Source organism: Kogia breviceps, chromosome 3 (assembly GCF_026419965.1).
Source record: "Kogia breviceps isolate mKogBre1 chromosome 3, mKogBre1 haplotype 1, whole genome shotgun sequence".
NCBI lineage: Eukaryota > Metazoa > Chordata > Mammalia > Artiodactyla > Physeteridae > Kogia > Kogia breviceps.
The window spans coordinates 5,397,003-5,419,205 of NC_081312.1; the positions used below are offsets into that span (position 1 = coordinate 5,397,003).

At 48.1% G+C, this 22,203-nt stretch overlaps 1 protein-coding gene across 2 annotated transcripts in view; it reads right to left on the bottom strand.

The window, feature by feature from the left end:
• CYP46A1 (cytochrome P450 family 46 subfamily A member 1) overlaps positions 1-22,203 on the bottom strand; it is a 34,474-nt gene that overhangs the window by 6,271 nt on the left and 6,000 nt on the right. Inside the window, exons 2-10 of one of the 2 annotated variants that reach the window (XM_059058368.2) lie at positions 21,139-21,219; positions 20,479-20,560; positions 13,549-13,622; positions 12,982-13,068; positions 7,345-7,483; positions 6,547-6,657; positions 4,814-4,964; positions 4,574-4,636; positions 2,407-2,479 (exon numbers count right to left, since the gene is read on the bottom strand). In XM_059058368.2, coding sequence (XP_058914351.1) covers positions 2,407-2,479; positions 4,574-4,636; positions 4,814-4,964; positions 6,547-6,657; positions 7,345-7,483; positions 12,982-13,068; positions 13,549-13,622; positions 20,479-20,560; positions 21,139-21,219 — 861 coding nt within the window. The remainder of the gene's footprint in view (positions 1-2,406; positions 2,480-4,573; positions 4,637-4,813; positions 4,965-6,546; positions 6,658-7,344; positions 7,484-12,981; positions 13,069-13,548; positions 13,623-20,478; positions 20,561-21,138; positions 21,220-22,203) is intronic. The other variant, XM_067027778.1, reaches the window with a different exon arrangement.

A 22,203-nucleotide genomic window follows, 5' to 3' on the forward strand; every position in this document is an offset into this window, starting at 1 on the left:
CGCCCACGCAGCTGGGAACTACGTTCCAGACCCTTAAAACATTCACCCGCTGTGTGTGCTGCTCGGAATTGGCTGTAGGAAACAAACCACCACAGAACAAGGTCTTTGCACAAAGATGCCTATTTCAGCCCGGTTCACAGCAGCCGGAAACAGCAGAAGGGGCGATGCAGGAATGCAGGTACGAGCCTGGGAACGTGCACCGTTAGAATAATATGCAGCCGTGGAGGTGGACCTGGACCACTTCCCAGCCATGACGGGGTCTTTTGTCAAAAGACAGAAAATAGGGCTTCCCTGGCGGCGCAGTGGTTGAGAGTCCGCCTGCCGATGCAGGGGACGCGGGTTCGTGCCCCGGTCCGGGAAGATCCCACGTGCCGCGGGGCGGCTGGGCCCGTGAGCCGTGGCCACTGCGCCTGCGCGTCCGGAGCCTGTGCTCCGCAACGGGAGAGGCCGCAACAGTGAGAGGCCCGCGTACCGCAAAAAAAAAAAAAAAAAAAAAAAAGACAGAAAATAACAAGTGCTGGTGAGGATGTGGAGAAATCGGAGCCCTTGGGCACTGCTGGTGGGGATGTAAAGTGGTGCAGCTGCTTAGGAAAATGGTATGGAGGCTCCTCAAAAAGTTGAACACAGAACTACCATGTGATGCAGCAATCCCACTACTTCCGGGCAGATGGGTCTCAAGTGGATATTTACACACCGACGTTCACAGCAGCACTATTCGCAAGAGCCAAAAGGTGGGAGCAACCCAAGTGCCCACTGATGGATGAATGGATGAACAAGACGTGGTCCATACGTACGAGAGACTCTCACTCAGACTCAGAAGGGAGGGGCATATCCTGCCACACGGATGAGCCTTGAGGACACGGTGCTGAGTGAAACGAGCCACACAAAAAGGACAAATACACTGTTGCTTCCACTCATATGGGGTCCCAGGAGGAGTCCGGTTTCTGGAGACAGGAAGTTGAATGGTGGTTGCCAGGGGCTGGAGGCAGGGAGGCAGGGAGGCAGGGAGGGAGCCTTTAACGGGGACGGTTTCCGTTTGGGAGGCTGAAATGTTCTGGGGATGGGCGGTGGTGAAGGATGGTGGTGATGGATCCACAACAGTGAACGTACTTAATGCCACTGAACCATACGCCTGAAAATGGTTTAAAGGGTAAATTTTATTATATATATGATATTATATATGATATATATGATATACATATATACACATAGACACAATATTTAAAAAAAAAAAAAAGAACTTGGGAAGAGGTTGCAAAACTGTGGGCTAATGTTGTGATAATACACATGGCAAAATTCAGTAATTAATCATGAACTGTCCATGGGTGGATGGGGGCACCACAGGTGGATTTATTATTATAGTTATAATCATTATTTTAACTTTTCTTCTTTTCTCCAAATTTTTAATAAATACTATTACGTATTTTTAAACACCAGTAAGCTACAGTTGACCCTTGCACAACACAGGAGTGAGGGGCACCCACCCTCCGCACAGTCAAAAATCCGAGTATAACTTTACAGTTGGCCCTCTGTGTCCGCGGCTCCACATCCACAGATTCAACCAACTGCGGACCGTGTGGTGCTGTCGCAGGTGTTTAGTGGAAAAAAATCCATGTGTAAGTGGACCCGCACGGTTCAAACCCTGTCGTTCAAGGGTCAACGGCGTTACATTCTCAGGCAACCGTTCAGTCGGCCCTTCCCTGCTGATGACGGCCACCGCTGCTCTGATGGACCCTTCCCCGTGTCCACGGAGACCCCACCCCAAGCCCGTTGGCAGTATTTGCAGGGCGCTCTTACATTTAGCTCAGCCCGTCTGTGCAACAGTCTTTGAGGGACACTGTTTGTATTTAAGGAAACCAGTGGCCCAGCTCAAATGCCATCTCCCCAGCGATGCCCTCCTTTGTCTTGCCAGGAGCAGACAAGCGCTCCCTCAGCACTTTGCTTGGAATTCTGTTCAGTCCTCAGTGCCAGCCCCTGGCCAGACCCTGAGTACATCTTGGGAGGGAAAGAGCCATGTCCCTGCCCTCTTGGAGCTTCTGGTTTCATGACTGAAATAGACTCAAAGCAAACAGTCCCAGGAGAAAACGCATCTGTGAGCTGGGAGGAGGCTAGGAGGGGAAACAGAGTGGATGCTTCAGGGGCCTAAGAAGGCTTCTGAGGAGCGGGAAGAGGAAGGGGAAGAAGGAGGGGGAGGGGGAGGAGTGGGAATTCTCCAGGAGAAAAGCAGGAAGAGGAGCTTCTAGAAGTAGGAACAGCATGTGCAAAGACCCTGGGGTGAAGGGAAGCAGGACACGTTGGAGGGGGCTCAGCCATGGGAGATGGGAGCAGGTGGTCCTCTAGGAACAAGACATCAGATAAACCCCTTCACCAACGTCAAGGGGAGGCCCCCATCGCCCCTTTTCGTACCTCGCCAAGATCTCCGGCTGGCGCGACAGCTCCATCACCGTGAATGCCAGATGATTGGCAGAGGTCTCGTGACCTGCAGGAAAGGAGGAGAGCGGAGGCTCCACGAGGCCTGCGGGGCTGCCGCTGGCCCAGCCTGCCTGGCCTCTGAGACCCCAAGCCCCTGGTGGTAGTCCAAGCCCTCACTTCTCCCCCTTGGCTGAGCCAGACGTACAGATACGAGGGAGACACCTGTCCGCCTGTGCATTCCTGGTGCCGCCTACGTTGTCAAAGAAATGGCCTTCGCCCCATGCATCCGTGTCTCACACCCTAAAAGCCCCTTGCTCCAACTATCCTTGTGCCTTGCCTGGCCTGGAGGGATATTCGTCCCCATTTTGCAGAAGAGCAAGCTGAGGCCGAGAGGAATGTGTCCCTCTTAGGTCACACAGCAGGAGGAACAGAGCTAGGACTCAAGTCAAGGAAAGCTTTCAAGCCCAAAGCCCATGAAGCTGCGGGCACCAGCCCCTGAGGTCTGGAGAGGGTGCATCTCCTGTCACGGGGACCGACTTCCCAGGCGGAGAGGGCGGATTCTGGGTTCTGGCAGGATCTGGTCAAGTTGATAGCATCAACCCCACCCCCACCCCGGTTGGCCAGGGAGGGAAGCGCGTTGCACCACTTTCCTCTAAAGGGGTAGAGGGGGCTTAACAGGTGGCAACCGCTGCCAGCCAGGGGGCTCCAGGGGCTGCTCAAATGCAAGAGAGGGGCCTACACCTTCCAGCAAGTAGGTGCCGGGAAGGAGGTCCAGCTGCCCCCAGGGCTGGAATGTGGGCAAGTCACGGCCAGGGGACACCACAGGGGAGGCCTGGGAGGAGAATCAGAAATGGCCGGAAGTCCCAGCCTGGCCCTGGCTCTGCATTTTCAGCAGTGACTCAGTTTCCTCAAAGGACAGTGGGAGGACACAGCTGTCCTCTCCCCGGCCCCTTGCAGTAGGGGCACAGGGCTCGTGGTGGGCTGCGAGGAGGACATGAGGGGAGTTATTAAACCCCCACTGGAAGGCTGGATGGGCATCCCCATTTTACAGATGAGGAAACTGAGGCCCAGGCCGCAGAGCCAGCCTATGGAAGAACCACATCCAGGACTCGGGCCCCTGGCTCAAAGCATGAAGGCCAGCCAGCCTTCATTCAGCAAGCACTTTATCATACGCGGAGGACGGTGCCCTGAAGTCCTGCTCCAGTCCTACTTCTCCAGGTCTCCTGGGCTATCTGTGGATGTGACCCCCACCTGGAGGGCCCTCTTCCACGCCGTCCACATGGCAGACCCCCTCCCCCTTCGTGAGCCTCTCGCAGGGGAGGCAGGCTTCCTCCTCTGAAAATCCACTGCCCAGCAAGGCAATTCTGTCTGTCTGTCCACCTCCACCATCAGACTATGAAGTATCCCTCATCTTGTTCATCTCTGTCTTCCCTGTGCCTGGTCTTCATTCATTTCATCCGATCTTTATGGGTACCTACGGCACTGGGCCCTGGGAATACACAGGTGAGCAAAACAACGTGACCCCTGGCTCACCGAGCATGCAATCTGCCGGGGGAGACTGACCTTATCGAACTACACCAATAAACATACGACTTGACACTGTGAGATGTGTGGGCAAAGAGGAGCTCTGGGCCCACGGAGAGCTTCTAACTGGGGCCTGATGAGTCCGGGCAATCCCTGAGGGCTTCTGTGAGGAGGAGGCGCCTAAGGGATTGCTGAAGGGTGAGGAGAAGTTTTCCAGGTGAAGGACAACGCTCAAGAAGTATTTGATGAGCAAATGAATAAAGTTGCTTAGCACATCTTCTGGTGCTAGTGTACGGAAGCCCTCGGCATACATTTTGAGTGAGGCAGAGACTTGAATTCAAGTGGCCAACCTCTCCTGAGCCCAAAAAGGCAGCTTCACAAACCCTCACAATCGCCAGCTCCAGAACCAGGTGGGAGGCCACCAAGAGAGCCTCCTGGGCCTCGCCAAGCTAAGAGAGAGAGCATCTGCTCCCCTCACCCCAGCCCCCCAGTTCCACAGCAGAACTCTGCTCAGACAGACAAAATCAGACTGCTGAGAAAATCCGCAGCTCAGACCAGTCAGAGGAAATCTCTGAGCCAGGGTTTAAGCCATCCGCGGTCCCCTTCACTCCTGCAAAGCTCTGCTGAAGCTACAAACCAGCAATGAAGAAGGTGACGAAGTTGTCCAGCAGAATCTCGTCGTCCTGGGCCCCCTCTTCAGCTGAAAGACAAGGCGAGTCTCAGAGCCCCAGGAGTAGATGCCACGTGGGACACTAAGAATCCTGGTCTCCTCCCCGCTCCCCGCTCCCCCAGAGCCAGACAGAACCAGCTGGAGTCAACTGATAGGGGGCACCCCCGCTGCCTGGCCCTCCCAAGGCCCTCGAGGGAGCCCTGGCACCTTTGAGAATCTGTGTGAGGATGTCAGAAGGCACGTCCTCCCCCCTCTGCAGGGCCTCCCGGCGGCGCTGGACCCAGTCCTTGCCAACCTGACGCAGGAAACGCACGCTCTCCCGGACCTCGCGAAGCTGCTTCCACTTCCCCGGCATAAACTGAATGAGAGTTCCAGCTCAGCGTGGTGGACTGGACACACACTTTCCCTCTGCCCTGTCCCCCCAACTCCAAAATGACTTCAGAAATCCACAGCGGCACCGGCAAGCTGGGAGGGTGGAAGAATGTGAGAACATTCTAGAAAAGATCAAGTAGCCAGGAGACTTTATCAGAATGGTGGGCTATGGGGAATTCCCTGGCGGTCCAGCGGTTAGGGCACTTTCACTGCCGGGGCCCCCGGGTTCGATCCCTGGTCTGGCAACTAAGATGCCGCAAGCCATGTGGCCTAAGCCCAAGCACTGGCTTCCCCTTCCTGCCCCAAATCCCTAGAAATGATGGGAAAGATGCCTTAAAATATCCACAGAGCACTGGAAAATAAGAAGGGGCTCCTGAAGGATGGAGGCAATTAGGATCACATCGAAGGAGGAAACTTCAGCCAGAGGGAAGTAGAGTGAAATTAACTGCTGAAAAGGTGGGGTGGACTCTAAGCTCAGAGTCTGAAGTCCCAGGGAACAGAAGAGCGTCCTAAACATCTGTCTGGGAATCAACTCAAGTACTGTAGCCGAGCGGGACTCTATGGGGTCTTCCCAGAACAGACCCCCTCCACCCCCATGTCCTCCACCTGCCTCTTGTCTATAGAAAAACCTTAGCCTCCTAGGCCTTCCCCAAGTTCCAAAGAGTGAATTTAATCAGAGAGGGGGTAAAATGCAGAAAGAAAGGAAAACAGTCCAGCAAGACAAAATAGTAGTTTAACTATTAAACAAAGTCAAGGATCTTTAGTTCCTCCTCAAGGGCTATAGATAATATTCTGAGCCACGTCCTTTGAGCTGTTTTCCAGATACTGAAGCCCCCACCAGGTGGGAGAAGTTAACTGTATGCTGTGCACCAGCACGTAGACCCCAGACTGGTTGGAACCAGAAGGTTGATGATGTTGACTCCCGATTACCTCACCACCAATTAATCAGAAGATAGTCCACAAACTAATCACACACCCACACCCTTCCCCCGCCCCCCAAACACACATCCCCGTCTTTAAAAACCTTTCCCTGAAAGCCTTCAGGGAGTTTGGGCCTTTTAAGCACTAGCTGCCTGGACTCCTTGCTTGGGGCCCTGAAATAAATGTTGCACTTTCCCTCACCACAACCCAGTATCAATATATTGGCTTTACTGCACGTGGGCAAGCAGACCCAAGTTCGGTTTGGTAACAGTGCCACCTTTCCCCCTTTTTCTTCCTTCATGCCTGGAACAAGGAGGCAGTAGCTGGATCTGCAGCAGCCATCTTATAACAATGAGGTGATGTGCTAGAGACAGTGGACCAGAAAGACAGAAAAATCCAGGAACATCTGACATTGTGGGGTCATCATTGCCATCCTGCTTCAGGATCATTTCACATGAGAGAAAGATTTACTCCTAAGTTACTTAAACCACTTCGATTTTCAGCCTCTACTTTAGGGGATGTATGCAGATCCTAACTGATTTGGAAGTCACTTCAGACATATCAGAACTCAAAGCCCATTTTGAAAAAAAATCACGGGAGGAAGTTCTCCAGCAAATGAGGACAAGTCAAGCTACGACGGCAGGTACCTTTGCCAGAGTGTTTCGGGATGCGCTGATGCCCTCCAGGATCAGTTTCACTTTCCGGGACAGAGGCTTCTGGGCGCCCAGCAGCATGCTGGTCTCCATCCCAAAAGCTGCCTGGGGGAGAGAGAAGGACAAGGTCATACGAGGGTGATGGGGGGACTGAAGACCCAGGGCAGAGCCTGGGCTAAGGGTTGTGTGTACCATGTCACTGACTCCTTACAACAACCCATGATAATCCCGAACCCGTGGGATGTGGTAGGATTAAGTGGCACATAGTAGCCACTCAACAAACCTTGGCTTCCTTCCTTGACAAGATGCATTTCTCCTGAAATGCAGCCTTCCTTGTGTGTCTATTCCACACCCAGCTTCCCAGTGAACTGTTGAATGGTGACGACTCTTCACTCACTGTGCCTGAACTCTATCCTTAACCTGGGTTGGGGGTTATCTGGGCCACTGCTGAGACAGCCAGGGTGAAAAGTCAAGCAATACCCCATGGGGGGGGGTGCTGAGGGGGAGGTAGGCTTGGGCTGGAAGTCAGGCAGACCTGAGATCCAGTCCTAGTCCTGCCACTGACCAGCCAAAGGCCTGTCTCCACATCTCTTTATGTCCATTTCTAGAGAATGAGTTAGGTAGCTCCAACCTCACGCTGTTGTTTTAAAAGTTTCGAGGAGATAAAACAGATGACCCTCCCAGCCCAGAGAAGGGGCAGCTTATATGTGGAGAAGCGGGGGGAGAGGAGGGAAGAAGTGCCCTCTGCCCGTGTGGCCCTCCCCACGCCGCACTCCGCCATCCTCCCATCACCTTGGCCAGGATGTCCATGGTGGTGCACGTCAGCATATCCTGCATGGACACCGGAGTCTGCCCATCCGCCTTGGCTTCCAGAATCTCCACCAGCTGCTCTGCTTTCTCATTGAATGTTTCCATCAAGCTAACCAAGGAGCTGAGGAAACAGCACAGACATCAGCGGCCACTGGGACCAGCCCAGGGCTGCGGACATCCTGTGCCCCCCTTGCTGAAGGGAGACCAGTGTGCAGAGTGGAGGTGGGGCCCCTCCCAGCCTTTCTGGTCTCCCCTTGAGACCCAGTTCCCAGGGTGGGGCTGCAGTAATCAAACTAAGCTTTGGATTTCACCAGTCCCCCCCGACTCAGGATGGCCACTGTCCCTTTACCCTTGTTTTAATGGTTTCATGGGTCCTCTGTTTGCCACTTGGCCCTTCAACTCTGACCCCAAGGAGACATGGCAATGTCTCCAGAAGACAGTGGGGAGGAAGGGAAGAAAGGCCTCTGGGGTCTCTTAGAGTCCATGAAGTTTCCCCTCCGACCTCTTGGTTGCACTGCCCACTCTCCTTACCTGCCCTGCCTGGGGGCTACCATCTGCAGTCTTTTTTTTTTTTGCTGTACGCGGGCCTCTCACTGTTGTGGCCTCTCCTATTGCAGAGCACAGGCTCTGGATGCACAGGCTCAGCGGCCATGGCTCACGGGCCCAGCCGCTCCGTGGCATGTGGGATCCTCCCAGACCGGGGCACGAATCCGCGTCCCCTGCATCGGCAGGCGGACTCTCAACCACTGCGCCTCCAGGGAAGCCCTGCAGTCTTTTGTAATCCCATTTCGCTCTCTGTCTTTGAGCAATAATAGTGCCCAACCCTACCCAGAAATGAGTCCCCTGACCCAGAGCTCCCAACACACGGCACCCCCGCCCCAGGACAGCTACCTGGATTGTCTGCCTGGCATACAGCTTAGAAAGAGGTATGGAAGGATGTGCTCCAAACTCACAAAAATGGTATCCCTGAGGGAGTGGAAAGGGGGGAAATTGTCCCTTTGTACATTACATATTTCTGAAATTTTACAAAGAGGAAGTGCTGCTTTCTCTTTATAAAAGTGAAACTAAAAGTCATTTTTAATGTTAGCAATCTGGGTAAAGGGTATAAGGGTGTTTTTTTCTCCTATTCTTATTCTTGAAACTTATCTAGAAATTTGAAATTATTTCCAAATAAGAGGTTTTAAAAAACAGTAAAAAGAGCAAATTGGAGAAGAGAAAAAAAAAGAATAACTTTTTTAATTAGGAAAGACTATCCATGCTTCATTGCCAACCAGCCAGCCTTGCTCTGTTTCCCAGCTCTAGAATAGGCCCCAGCATCTGTCTGGTCACTGCTTCTCCCACCCTATGCTGGCTGCATGTCTTGTTCTCTGTGGCCCAGGCATATAATGAAAGCACCACTCGAATCTGGTCCCTTGCCCACCTAAAATGCTTTGAAGCACCCTATTGTGAGGGAGGGGAAATCCTCACCTGGGCCCAGGAGGCTGTCTTCTCTTGTTCATTCCCACCTGCAGCACTGCCTTCCTGTTACAATGACCTGTTATCTTCTCCAAAGCCCAATGCTCCTTCCCTTCTCAGGGCCTTTGCACATGTTGTCCCCTCTGCTTGAGCTGTCTCCCCTCCCACCCTCCATCCCTATGCCTCACAACACCTTAACATCTGCCCTCTCTCCAGGTGGATACCCAAATACCACATCCTCAGGGAAATGTCTCTTAAGCCTAAGTAGTCCCAATATATGTTCCCATAGTACCCTTGACTTTTTTTTCATAACACTTACATGGTTTGCAAGTATAGATTTATTTGCAAGATTCTTTGTAGTTGTCTTTTTTTTTTTTTTATCACATTCAAATTGACTATTTGGATCCCATGCGCTGGTTACCACACCAGTACTGAATCCCTTGCAGCTACCGCAGATACAAAATATCGGACTGGAATGTTAGCAGTACAGTAAAATCCCAACCCCTTGTCTTTTTTTTTTTTTTTTTCATTTTTAAAAACGTCTTTATTGGAGTACAATTGCTTTACAATGGTGTGTTAGTTTCTGCTTTATAACAAAGTGAATCACATATACATATGTTCCCATATCTCCTCCCTCTTGTGTCTCCCTCCCACCCTCCCTATCCCACCCCTCTAGGTGGTCACAAAGCACCGAGCTGATCTCCCTGTGCTATGTGGCTCCTTCCCACTAGCTATCTATTTTACATTTCCTTATCTTTTATGGAACGATTGGGACCAAGGTTTTTCAGTAAAATTAATATCTAGAAAAGCAGAAACTGGCAGTTCATTCTCACGATTTTATTAAAAGTATATAATGATATTCTCTGTGGATAATGGCTGGAGATGAAACTCACCAGTGGTTCCTATTTTTTTTCCTCAGTAGTGAATTCGGATTAACCAAGGGTCACTGACACTTTCATAAACACAAGAATCTCCCAAAGCTTCTTTCATACAACTTTGTGAATTTTGCATTTCCAGTAAAATAGTCATCTCTTAGCTGGCTACCTTATTGTGAAACTAAAAAATAAAAATATGTGGTGATGGTTGCACAACAATGAGGATGTACTTAATACCACTGAACTGTACACCTAAAAATGGGCAAGATAGTACATTTTACGTTATGGGTATCTTACCACAATTTAAAATTTTTAAAATAAAAATGTGAAAGCACTTAATAAAATGTAAAGTGCAGTTCAAACGTGAGGTTCAATGTGATGGAGAGGGTCAACCAGAACAGTGCTGCCGGTATTTATATCATGAGCACCATGGGCGGCCATCTGGTTAGAATCTATGTCCTCCCATAACCTCAAAGCTTCCTGAGGGCGGGACCACGTCACCTTGGTTGGCCTTCATAACCCTGACGCTTGGCACAAGTATTGATTAAATAATTGCCTCCTAGTCTATTCCTTTTATCACTCCTGGCAACTTTCCAGTAAGACCAAGACCATTCCATGAATTCATTCTATGGACATTCCTCGAGGGCTTGTGTAGTGCCTGGTGCCGTGCTGGGTGCAGGGATCCAGGAACAGGGTGCACCTTCTGCCTTCACGGACCCGAGGTCTAGTGAGGGAGGCAGATTGAATGAGAATCATTGCAGTGGATGTGACAGGAGCCATCATGGAGACATGAACTCAGTCTTGGAAGGTCAGGAGACAGTTCCCCAAAGCAGTGACATCTTAGCTGGGTATCAAAGGAGTCAGAGGAATTCCCTGGGGTAGCACAGAAGGCAGAGGGAATGGCAGCAACACAGGCAGAGATGCCAGAAAGAGCCCAGCGTTTCCAAAAAGGTGGAGGTGAGAGGGTCCAAATGTTGGCGGGGTCTCAGGGGGCAGACTAAGGGGGAATGAGGTCTGACTTTCACCTTTCAGATCATAGGGAGCCACTGAAGGCTTCGGGACAGAGGAGAGATGTGGCCAGATCTGAGTTTCAGCAAGATCTTTCCAGGGCGGTGAGGTGGATGCACTGGAGGAGGGAGACAGGAGGCGGGGAGGCCAGGGCAGAGGCTGTGATGAAAGACTAGGTGAAAATGTTTATACGGTTGTCCACGGACAACATACAAAACAGTAACTTCACAGTGGAGAAGCCTGGAGGCTCCCTTAACCAAGGGAGCAGTTAACATCTCCAACAATGAGACAGATCAACACATCCTTCCAGATAACAATGCCCTAAGGAGGATACAACACTACTCCTGGGCCATTCCCGCCAAAAAACGCACAGCCTGAGTGTAATTGAACAGAAATAGCAGACAAACAAAACTGAAGGATGTTCTATGAAATTGGCCTGTAATCTTAAGGTCAAGAAATTTAAGGAAAGACTAAAAACTGTTCTAGAATGAAGGAGGCTAAAGAGATATGGTAACTGGGACTTCCCTGGTAGCTCAGTGGTTAAGAATCCGCCTGCCAACGCAGGGGACGTGGGTTTGAGCCCTGGTCTGGGAAGATCCCACATGTCGCGGAGCAACTAAGCCCATGGGCCACAACTACTGAGCCCACGCAACACAACTACTGAGCCTGTGCTCTAGAGCCCACAGGCCACAACTACTGTGCCCGCGTGCCACAACTACTGAAGCCCATGTGCTTAGAGCCCGTGCCCTGCAGAAAGAGAAGGCATCACAATGAGAAGCCCACACACCTCAGCAAAGATTAGCCCCCGCTCGCTGCAACTAGAGAAAAGCCTGCGTGCAGCAATGAAGACCCAATGCAGCCAAAAATAAATCAATTAATTTAATTAAATTACTTAAAATAAAAAAATAAATAAAGAGATAATGGTAACTAAATGTGACACATGGACCTGGATTGGATCCTAGACAAGAATAAAAAGAGCTATCATTACACAAGTGACAAAATTTGAATATGGATTATGGATTAGATAACAGTATTGGATTAATGTTAAATGTCCTCATTTTGATAACTGAACTGTAGTCATGTAAAAGAATGTCCATGTTCATAGGAAATACACACAGAAGCATTTAAGGGAAGAGATTACAATGTCTCCAACTTACTCTCAAATAATTTTAAAAACATGCACTATACAAAAATGTATACACATACGCAGAGAGAAAATTATAAATATATTTATATATACACATAAAGAAGAAATGACAAAACGTATGGTGATTTAAATGATAAACAATAAGTGGATCTGGATAAAAGGTATACAGAAGTCCCTTAGACTATTCTGACAATTTTTCTGTAAATTTGAAATTATATCAAAATAAAAGATTATCTTCCTCAAAATGTTAAACATAGAATTACCATATGACCCAGCAATCCCATTACTATATACCCAAGAGAAATATATCCACCCAAAAATGTTCATAGCAGCATTATTCACAATAGCCAAAAAGTAAAAACAACTTAAATGTCCATCAACTGATGAATGGATAAATAAAATGTGGTATGTTCATACAATGGAATCTTATTTGGTAATAAAAAGGGATGAAAGTCTGATACATGCTATAATGTGGATGAGCCTTGAAAATATTATGCTAAGTGAAATAAACCAGGCATAAAAGAAATGCTGTATGATTCCACTTATAAGAAATGTATAGAATATGAAAACCCATAGAGACAGAAATTAAATTAGTGGTTGTCAGAAGCTGCAGGCATTGACAGGAAAGGAGTGACTGATGTGGGGGGTGATGAAAATGTTTTAAAATCAACCGTGGTGATGGTTGTACAACTTTGTGAATATACTGAAAACCATTGAATTGTACCTGTAAGTGGGTGAATGGTATAGTATTTGAATTATATCTCATGAAAACATTTTATTTTTATTTAAAAATAAAATGTTACCCCAAAATGAAAACTATAATAAATGAAAAAGCCCAGACAAGGAGTGATGAGGTCTGAGCCAAGGGAGTTGCTGGGGGACAAGGACCCCGCACCTCCAGGCATCATGGTCATTCAGCTCCTGAAGTTCACAAACTACTTGGGGGCCTCTCAGACTCCCACCCCACTGGCTGTCTTGGTCTCTCTTTGACCAGTAATGCCATGTCCTTCCTCTCCCCCTTCAGCCTGGGAGAAGGTGAAGCCCCTTCCAGTGAAGACTCGCCCTTGCCAAGCCCACCCAGGCTGGCAACCCAGCACGGCCGTGACTCCGGGGCCCGTCTGCAGCCACGCTCACCTGCGGCTGAAGGCCAGGTCGATGACCCTCCTCTGTTTGTGCCAGCGTTCGTAGTCACATTCGGACACCAAGCCTTGGCCAAACAGCCTGCGGAAGAGACAAGCGCTTGATGTGAGAAATGGGCTGAAGGAATGCGAATTGACTGCCTGATGGGGTCGGGTCACTTTTTGGGGTGATGAAAATGTTCTAGAAACAGACAATGGTGATGGTTGCACCACATGGTGAATGTAACAATGCCACTGGATTGTAATTCCAACGCGGTTAAAACGGTGAATTTTATGTGATGTGAATTTTACCATAATACATACATACATACATACATACATAAGGGTGATTGTGTGCCCCAACCTCAGTGACCCCTGCATTCCCACCTGCCATTGGAGGGGAAAGGATGAGAAGGAAGGTGCTGTTGACAAGAGCTGTGACCACCACGGATGGCCCCGTTGTGCGCTCGGCGGCCAGGGTATCGGGACTTAACGCTACATCCAACACTCTGGACCCTGTGAACCCTCCACTTGCAGCCAGAGGCTCTCCTGGCCTCGCCCCAGACCCCTCCTCATGTCTTACCTCTCACCAAACACAGTCTGTATCGCGTGGTACATCTTGGAGTCCTTGTTGTACTTGGTTGACATCAGGAACTTCTAAACATCCCCAAAAAAACAACATGAGCTTGTGCACCCATGAGAGGCTGCAGAGGACTCAGCGTTTTCTTGTCTCTTATGAAACACACCTCCAGATAATCACCCTGAGCTGAGTGCCAGCTACGGTGTGAGCGCTCATATAGTGATCTCACCTACCCCCTCTGCAAGTCCTGTCTTTCAGGGATGAGGAAAGCGGGGCACAGAGGGGTGAATTGATTTTTTTCCTGTGGTCACACAGCTGGGGACTGATGCCGGGTGGCTTCCTCACTGCAATGCCCATGCTCAGGAGCCCACACCATGCCACCTTCCAAAGTGGCGACAAGAAAAGGTCTGGGCTGCTCTGAAACCAGAGTGGGGAAGGGGAGAAGTGTGGCGGGAGGGCTTCTAGGACACAGGAGAGACACTCAGCACAGATTCAGTGTTGTTAGTGCCAACCCAGCCGTGGAAGTCAAGGAAGGCTTCCTGGAGGAAGGGTCCACTTCCTCACCAAGAGCAGGAGGGTAGCAACGGTAAGATTAGCTAGCAGCTTTTGAGGCAGCACAGTCCAGGGGTTGACAGCTCAGGCTGTGGGTTCCACTGGCTTAAATCTGAATCTGGCTCAAATATTTCACTCCACCACTTGCCAACTCTATGACCCTGGGTGAGTTACTCACCTCCTCTGCCCCTGTTTCCTTATCTTACAAGATGGGATTCGGGAGAGTACCTGCCTGGTAGGGTTGCTGTGAAGAGAAAATTGTTTCTACATGAAGAGTGCAGAGAATGGCACCTGGCACACAGCAGGTGCTCCACGAATGCCAAATGCACACCAGCATCCTAGAGCTCATTTAATGCCCAATCAACTCTAAGACGTGGGTGGTATTTTTATGCTCATCGTACATCTAGGTGAAAAACGGAAGTTTAAAACTGGCCCAGGGGCTCCCCTGGTGGCGCCGTGGTTGAGAGCCCGCCTGCCGATGCAGGGGACGCGGGTTCATGCCCCGGTCGGGGAAGATCCCACGTGCTGCGGAGCGGCTGGGCCCATGAGCCACGGCCGCTGAGCCTGCGCGTCTGGAGCCTGTGCTCCGCAGCGGGGAGAGGCCACAACAGTGAGAGGCCCGCGTACCGCAAAACAAAAACAAAAACAAAAACAAAAACAAAAAACTGGCCCAGGGTCACCACATGGAAAATGGTGGACATAGGATTTGAATCCAGGCAATTTGCTGCGGGGGTGGGGGCGAGGGGAGTGAAGGCTGTTATCCAGGCAGGAGAACTCCTGTCACATGGTGCTTTCAGGCAGAGGAGTGGAGGTGTGGAGGCGGGGAAGGGGCAGCAGCAGGGAGACTGGAGAGGCTGCCGGGCCAGACCCCAGAAGCCTGCCCTGTGGGATGCTTGGCTTTCCCTGTGGGACGCTTGGCTTTCCCTGTGGGCACTGGCAGTAAGGTGACATCTCTGCTATCCATTAAACCCAGGGCCTGCTGGTGACTGTGGGCTTCGCTCCTGGGAAACTAAGCCAAATTTTCAGCTCAAAGGAAACCCCAGAAATGTTGACTTCAGGTCACAAGCCACATCCCGGGGACCCCACCCCTAACCAAAAACTGTCATTTGTAAGCCAAGTTCTGTCACTATCCTACTCCTGCTGGTTTCCTCTTCTGCAAAAAGACCTTGGCAGTAAAGGCCCACCTCCCAGGCCCTACTCGAGTACCTCTGAGTAGTCCAAGGTCTGTGCCAGCCCTTCTGAGGCAGAACAGCCTCAGCACAGTCTCTGACCAGGGTCCCCACAGCCTGCTGTCCCTGAAACTACAGATCCTTTGTTTGGCCCAGTGAGCCGGGCTCTGGGACATGAGGGATGCACAGGGAACCTCCAGCACCTTGCTGCCTTCTCCTGTTGCCCATTCTGACGGTGCAGTTCTGCCCATGGAGGAGTAACCGCTAGGCACTTTCCCTCTGGCCATAAACGGCCAGAAAAATAAGCAAAAATTATGCAATATCTGCTTTTGGACACTGGACAATGGGCAGTGAACCATGACAGAAGGAAAAGGGAAAAAAAAAAAAAAAGACAAGAGCCCTACAATACAGGATCACTCCAGTTTTCTGTCCAGAGGCAATTTTAGGACAAAGGCACTTAAAGAATAAACTCAAATAAAGCCCAGCAGGCTTTCCAAATTGATAAGACAGAGGTCAGAGTCCAGGCAGGCCAGAAAAGCCTAAAATTTGTAGGGCAGAGGACTCAAGAGGAGGGAGCTATGCAGAGGAGGTCCTGTGCAGATTTCTGCACAGGGATCCCCTGTATCTTTGTATAACTATCAATCTGGGCATGTGTAGAGTGAAACTCCACAAGACCAGGTAAAATACTTCTGGGAAAAGGAGAGTTACTGGGTAACTATAGGCTAAACAATTCTCAGAGCTCAAACAAGCTAAGAATTGTTCAAGTTCCCATTGGCCACAGTTAAACCTCAGATACAAGGCCTTTATTAGAGTCCTCAGAAGGGTCACTCCTTAGTCGTGGGGCTAAACTAGCTCTAGAGTAAAAGCCTACACTTGATCAACTCTCAAAAGCCTTCAACCTGGAGAGGATCAAAGTGATCTGCCAGAATGAAGTCCAGCACTCTTTAAAGGAATAAAACAAAACTGAGCACTCGGCAATGTACAAGTCACAAAGTCCATTGTGCAATATAAAATCACTAGACATGCCAAAGAGCAGGAAAATCTGACCTATAACCAAGCCTAGAGATAATGGAGATGATGGAATTCACAGACAAGAACTTTAACACATTTATTACAATTTTACAAATATGCTCAAGGAACCCACATATCCAAGAAGTTCAAAGAATCCTACATAGAATTAACACAAAGAAAGGCACACCAAGGTGGATCATAATCAAATTTCTGAGACCAGTGGTAAAGAGAAAGTCTTAAAAGTAAACAGAGATGAAGTGATATAATATTATTTGAAGATAGATTGATATAAGTTAAAGATTATTCTATGAATCCTAGGACAACCACAAAGAGAGAGAAAGAGGCTAATAAGACAATAGTGGATATAAAATGGAATACTAAAACATAATCTAAAAGGCAGGAAAGCAGGAAAAGGGAACAAAAAACAGGTGGATCAAATAGAAAACAAATAACAGCATGGTATATTTAAACTTAACCATATTAAAAATTACATTAAATGTAAATGACCTAAGCACTCCAATTAAAAGGCAGAGATTTTCAGACTGAGTGAAACAGCAAAATTCCACTATATGCTATCTATAAGAAACCCACTTGAAATATAAAATTCCAGATAGGTTAAAAGTAAAAGGATAGGGCTTCCCTAGTGGTGCAGTGGTTAAGAGTCCACCTGCCAATTCAGGGGATGTGGGTTCGAGCCCTGGTCCGGGAGGATCCCACATGCCATGGAGCAACTAAGCAACTAAGTAGTTGTGTGCCACAACTACTGAGCCTACGCTCTAGAGCCCACGAGCCACAACTACTGAGACTGCATGCCACAACTACTGAAGCCTGCATGCCTAGAGCCTGTGCTCCTCAACAAGAGAAGCTGTCTCAATGAGAAGCACACACACCTCAATGAAGAGTAGCCTCCACTCGCCGCAACTAGAGAAAACCCACATGCAGCAATAAAGATCCAGCACAGCCAAAAATAAATAAGTGAAATACATTTTTAAAAATAAATAATAATAATAATAAAAAGTAAAAGGGTAGAGGGAATTCCCTGGCAGTCCAGTGGTTAGGACTCTGCGCTTCCACTGCAGGGGGCATGGGTTTGATCCCTGGTCGGGGAACTAACATCCTGCATGCCACACGGCATGGCCAAAAAGAAAGGAAAAGGATAGAAAAAGATATGCCATGAAACACTAAACATAAGACAGCTGGAGTGGCTATATTAATACCAAACAAAATATACTTCAGGAAGTGGAATACTACCAAGGAAAAAGGGGAAATTTCTAAAGATAAAGGGATCAATTCATCACAGAGATATAACTTTGCTTAATGTGTACACACCTGGTAACTAAACTTCAAAATACATGAATCAAAATTGATAGATCTGAGAGTAAAAATAGACAAATCCATGATGGGGTTAGAGAGTTTAACACTCCTATCTCAGTAGACAGTAATTTACTTTCTGCATGCTAGAACGTGTAGAAAGTAAATTAGTAATGATTTCGAAGATTCAAACAACACAATCAACCAACTTCACCTAATTGACATTTCTAAAACACTCCAACAATTACAGAACATATGTTTTCTTTTTAAGTGCTCACAAACGTTCACAAATATATACCATATACTAGACCATACAACAAGCTTCAATTAATTTCAATTAATTTTAAAGAATGGAAATCATGAAGAACACTTTCTCTGACCTTACAGAATTAAATTAGAAATCAATCAAAGAAAAATATCTGGAAAATCTTAAAATACTTAAAAATTGAATAACACACATTTAAATAATCCATGGTTCAAAGAAGTAATCACAAGGGAATTAAGAACTTACTTTAAACTGAATGAAAGTGAAAGCACAACATATTGAAATGTGTGGTATATTTGTGCTAAAGTAGGGCTTACAGGGAAATGTAAGGCTTTAAATGCCTATATTAGGGGGGCTTCCCTGGTGGCGCAGTGTTTAAGAACCTGCCTGCCAGTGCAGGGGCCATGGGTTTGAGCCCTGGTCCAGGAGGATCCCACATGCCACAGAGCAACTAAGCCCATGAGCCACAACTACTAAGCCTGCATGCCTAGAGCCCGTGCTCCGCAACCTGAGAAGCCCTAGCACTGTAATGAAGAGTAGCCCCTGCCTCAACTAGAGAGAAAAGCATGTACGAAGACCCAATGCAGCCAAAAATAAATACATAAATTTATATTTAAAAAATGCCTATATTAGAAAGGAAACAAAATCTAAAATCAATTATCTAAGCTCCCACCTTAAAAAATTAGAACAAGAACAAACTGAAAGTGAGTAGAGGAAGGAAATAAAAAAGAGCAGAAATCAATAAAATAGGAAACAAACAATGGAGAAAACCAATAAAACCAAAGGTGGGTCTTTGAAAAGATGAATATGATTGAAAAACCTGTTGCCAGCTTGTTCAATAAGATAAAAGAAAACCCAAATTACTGTTCTCAGGAACAAAAGAGGGGACATTTCCAGAGATCCAATAGACATGATAAAGATAATAAATAAATATTGTGGACAACTTTATATCAGTAATTTCAACAATTTAGAAGAAATTCCTTGAAAGATACAAAACTCAAGAAAATCTTAATAGCCATATATCAACTTTAAAAATTGATTGCATAATTTAAAGAAAACAAAGACACTTCCCTCAAAGAAAATGCCAAGCCCAGATGGCTTCACTGGCAAATTCTATCAAACATTAAAGGAAGAAATAACACTACTCCTATACAAACTCTTTCAGGAAACAGAGGAGAGGGAACATTTTCCAACTCATCTTATGAGGCCTATTAACCTGATCCCAAAGCCAGGGATCAAGAGAAGAAAAAATATAGAAACAAAAATTCTTAACAGAAGATGAGCAAATTGTACCCATGTATCCAGGAACAAATTGTATCATGACCAGGAAGTGCTGATTTAACACTTAAATGCTAAGCAATGTAATTCATCATATTAATATGTATCTTTCAAGTTCTTATCTCACTGAGCATCGTGAAGGTCTTGTGTATGGTTTTTGGTAACATGCTTTAAAAAGTCTTAAGGCATGTGTCTGTATCTGCAATGAAACTTTTTAAAAATAAAATGACTTTTAACATCCTGTTAGAGACACCACGGTCATTCAACTTGTCTTGTGATCTAGACCCCGAGTTGTATTTTATCCCTCTTGGTGTCACCACAGCCACTGTCTAAGCAGAGCATCATCCCTGCACATCAGCTCAGTACCCACCGTGAGAATAACGGCACAATCATTTATTGAGCACTTGCTGTGTGCCATGCATGGGCTGGATGGTTCACACACATTATTTCAGTTCCATGCTTTTTAAAATTTTATTTTATTGGGGTACAGTTGTTTTACAATGCTGTATTAGTTTCTACTGTACAGCGAAGTGGAGTTCCCTGTGCTACACAGCAGGTTCTCATTAGTTATCTATTTTATACATAACAGTGTAATATATATGTCGATCCCAATCTCCCAAGTCATCAGTTCCATTCTTATAACCACCTGTAAGAGAGGTATCATCCCTATTTTACAGACGAGGAGATTATGGCTCAGAGTGACACAGTAATTTGTCCAAGTTTCCATAGCCAGTTGGTGGCAGAGCCCAGATTTAAGCCCAGTTCTGCCAGCTGGACATTCTTGGCACTTACATGGCAGACACCATCCTGCACATATTATAGGCCAACTAATGCTGCCTGTCTCTGTTTCCTCACCTCTAAAATGGGGACTAATAAGAGTCCCTACCCCTCTGTGGATTAAACGGGTTAATAATTGTGGAGTACATAGAAAAGTGCATGTTGAAGCATCTTTTGACCCTTTATTTGTTAAATAAATGGATCAATATTTAGTTCCCATCATAGTCTTAAAAAAAAGGGGTTATAATCCCACCTCACAGATGAAGGAACTTCTAAGAGAGGTGAACTAAGCAGACACATGTGCACCAGCTGGGCTAAACTCCCAACCCAGAAGAGTCTAACAATAGCTCAATGCCCACATCAAACAGCCCTGCTTTTAGGAGCCCTCCAACCCCACTGCCAAAAAGTGGGTGTTTAGAGGGAAAGATGCTGTTCCCTTCAGGATCCTTGGGAAACCAGCCCCAATGCGTCTGACTCTGGAACGTTTCTCCCACAGCCCCTGGGGTAGAGTTTCATGCACCCATCCCAGGGAAGGGGAGGGCTCTCTGTGGAAACCACTCTGTTTCCTACCTTGACCGACTCAGGGCTCGTGACGATGACCGAGGTTTTGTGGAAGACGTTGACCCGCACGACAGGTCCGTACTTCTTAGCCCTGGAAACCAAAGTGATGCAAAGGAGGCTGTCAACTACCAGAGATGTGAATATCATCAGATCAGCCCAGGCTCAGCTGGAGAAACGGGGCATCCCATCCCTGGGGTTGGGGGGGGGGCGGGTCTCAGCAGGGGTCTGGGGCCAAGGTTCTGCCTTGCTGCTGACTCACTGCTGAGTCACATCCCTCACTGCCCTCAGTTTCCAAATCCATGAAATAGGGTTGCTACCCTCCTCCTTTGCCCCAAAAGGTTGTGCTGGGAATCAAGCAATATCACGTCTCTCAGAAGTGTAAAGCACCACCCTGAACAATGACTGTCACACCCCCACCCAATTTACAGATGAAGAAACTGAGGCTCAGAGAGCTTCTGATGCCTCGTCTAAGGCCACGCAGTTGGCAAAAGGCAGAGCTTGCCTTCTGAACCACCCTTGTGTGCCTCAGAGTAGGAACTTCTGGGGGTGGGAGTGACCTGGGCTGGGGATGTGGATGTGTGCTGAACTGGGGGTTAGGGGATTAGGGGAAGCTGGCTCGTGAGGGGCAGAGACTGGAGTAGGGACAACAAATGACAAGTTAGGACCCACCAATCCAAAAACATATCTTGGAGCACGCGGCCACAAACCTCATCCTTTTTCCAAAAGTAGGGGAGGTGTCCTAGAAGGAAACTAGAAGAAATGGGAAACATTAAGATGACCGGAAGTCACCATCAAAGAGTGCTCACTTCCCCACAGGACCTTGTGAAGTTGGCATTATCAGGCCCACTTCACAGATGGGAGGACTGAGGCACGGAGAGGTACAGTCCTGGCTCAGGGTCACCAGGCAGGATGCAAATCCCAGTCTGACTGGCTCCGGAAGTTTTCTTAGAAAGATGGAGGGGGATAAAATCATCTCCTTGGTGCAGAGACTGGGCTGGTGTGAGGAACAATCTGAGGCATTCACGGAACACTTACTAAGTGCTGGGCACCACGATGAGCTTGACCCCATCTGAACTCCCTACACCTCCTGAAGTAGGTCTATTATTAATGTACTTAACAGGTAGGGCCACCAAGGCTGGGAAGAGGAAGTGCCCTGTGGCCCCGGGTGCGTGGCTGGTACCAGGGTGCCCCGCGGTCCTTCTCACCAGGACGTAGTTTGGTCACGCTAACTCGGCGGTGTGATTACCAGATTGTAAACCAGCCTGTGTGGTGTCACCTTAGGCACATTCCAAGGTACTGGTGACTTCCTGTCTCCTGTTTAGCTTTATTCCCATCAAGCTCACTTACTACAGCTTCCAGAATGGGCAACAACAAAACCACAGTTGGGGTTTTCTGGGTCATGGCACTCACATTCTCCTGGGAGGAGACAGAGTGAATACATAAATAAGTAAGTAAATAGGGAGTCAGACAGTGATGGAAGAAAAATCAGACTTGGGGGAGGTAAGGAGGGCTGGGGACGGGTGTAGGAGGGTTATTGTAAGTAGGCAGGTCAGGGAACATCCCTTGAAGAAGGTGACATGTGAACTGCAAGAAGTGAGGAACTTGGCCATGTAGGTATCTGGGGGACGAACATTCCAGGCAAAGGGAATGGTAGGTGCAAAGGTACTGAGGCAGGAGAGTGCTGGGTAAGTTCAAGGAACAGCAGGGAGACGGTGTGGCTGGAGCAGAGTGCTT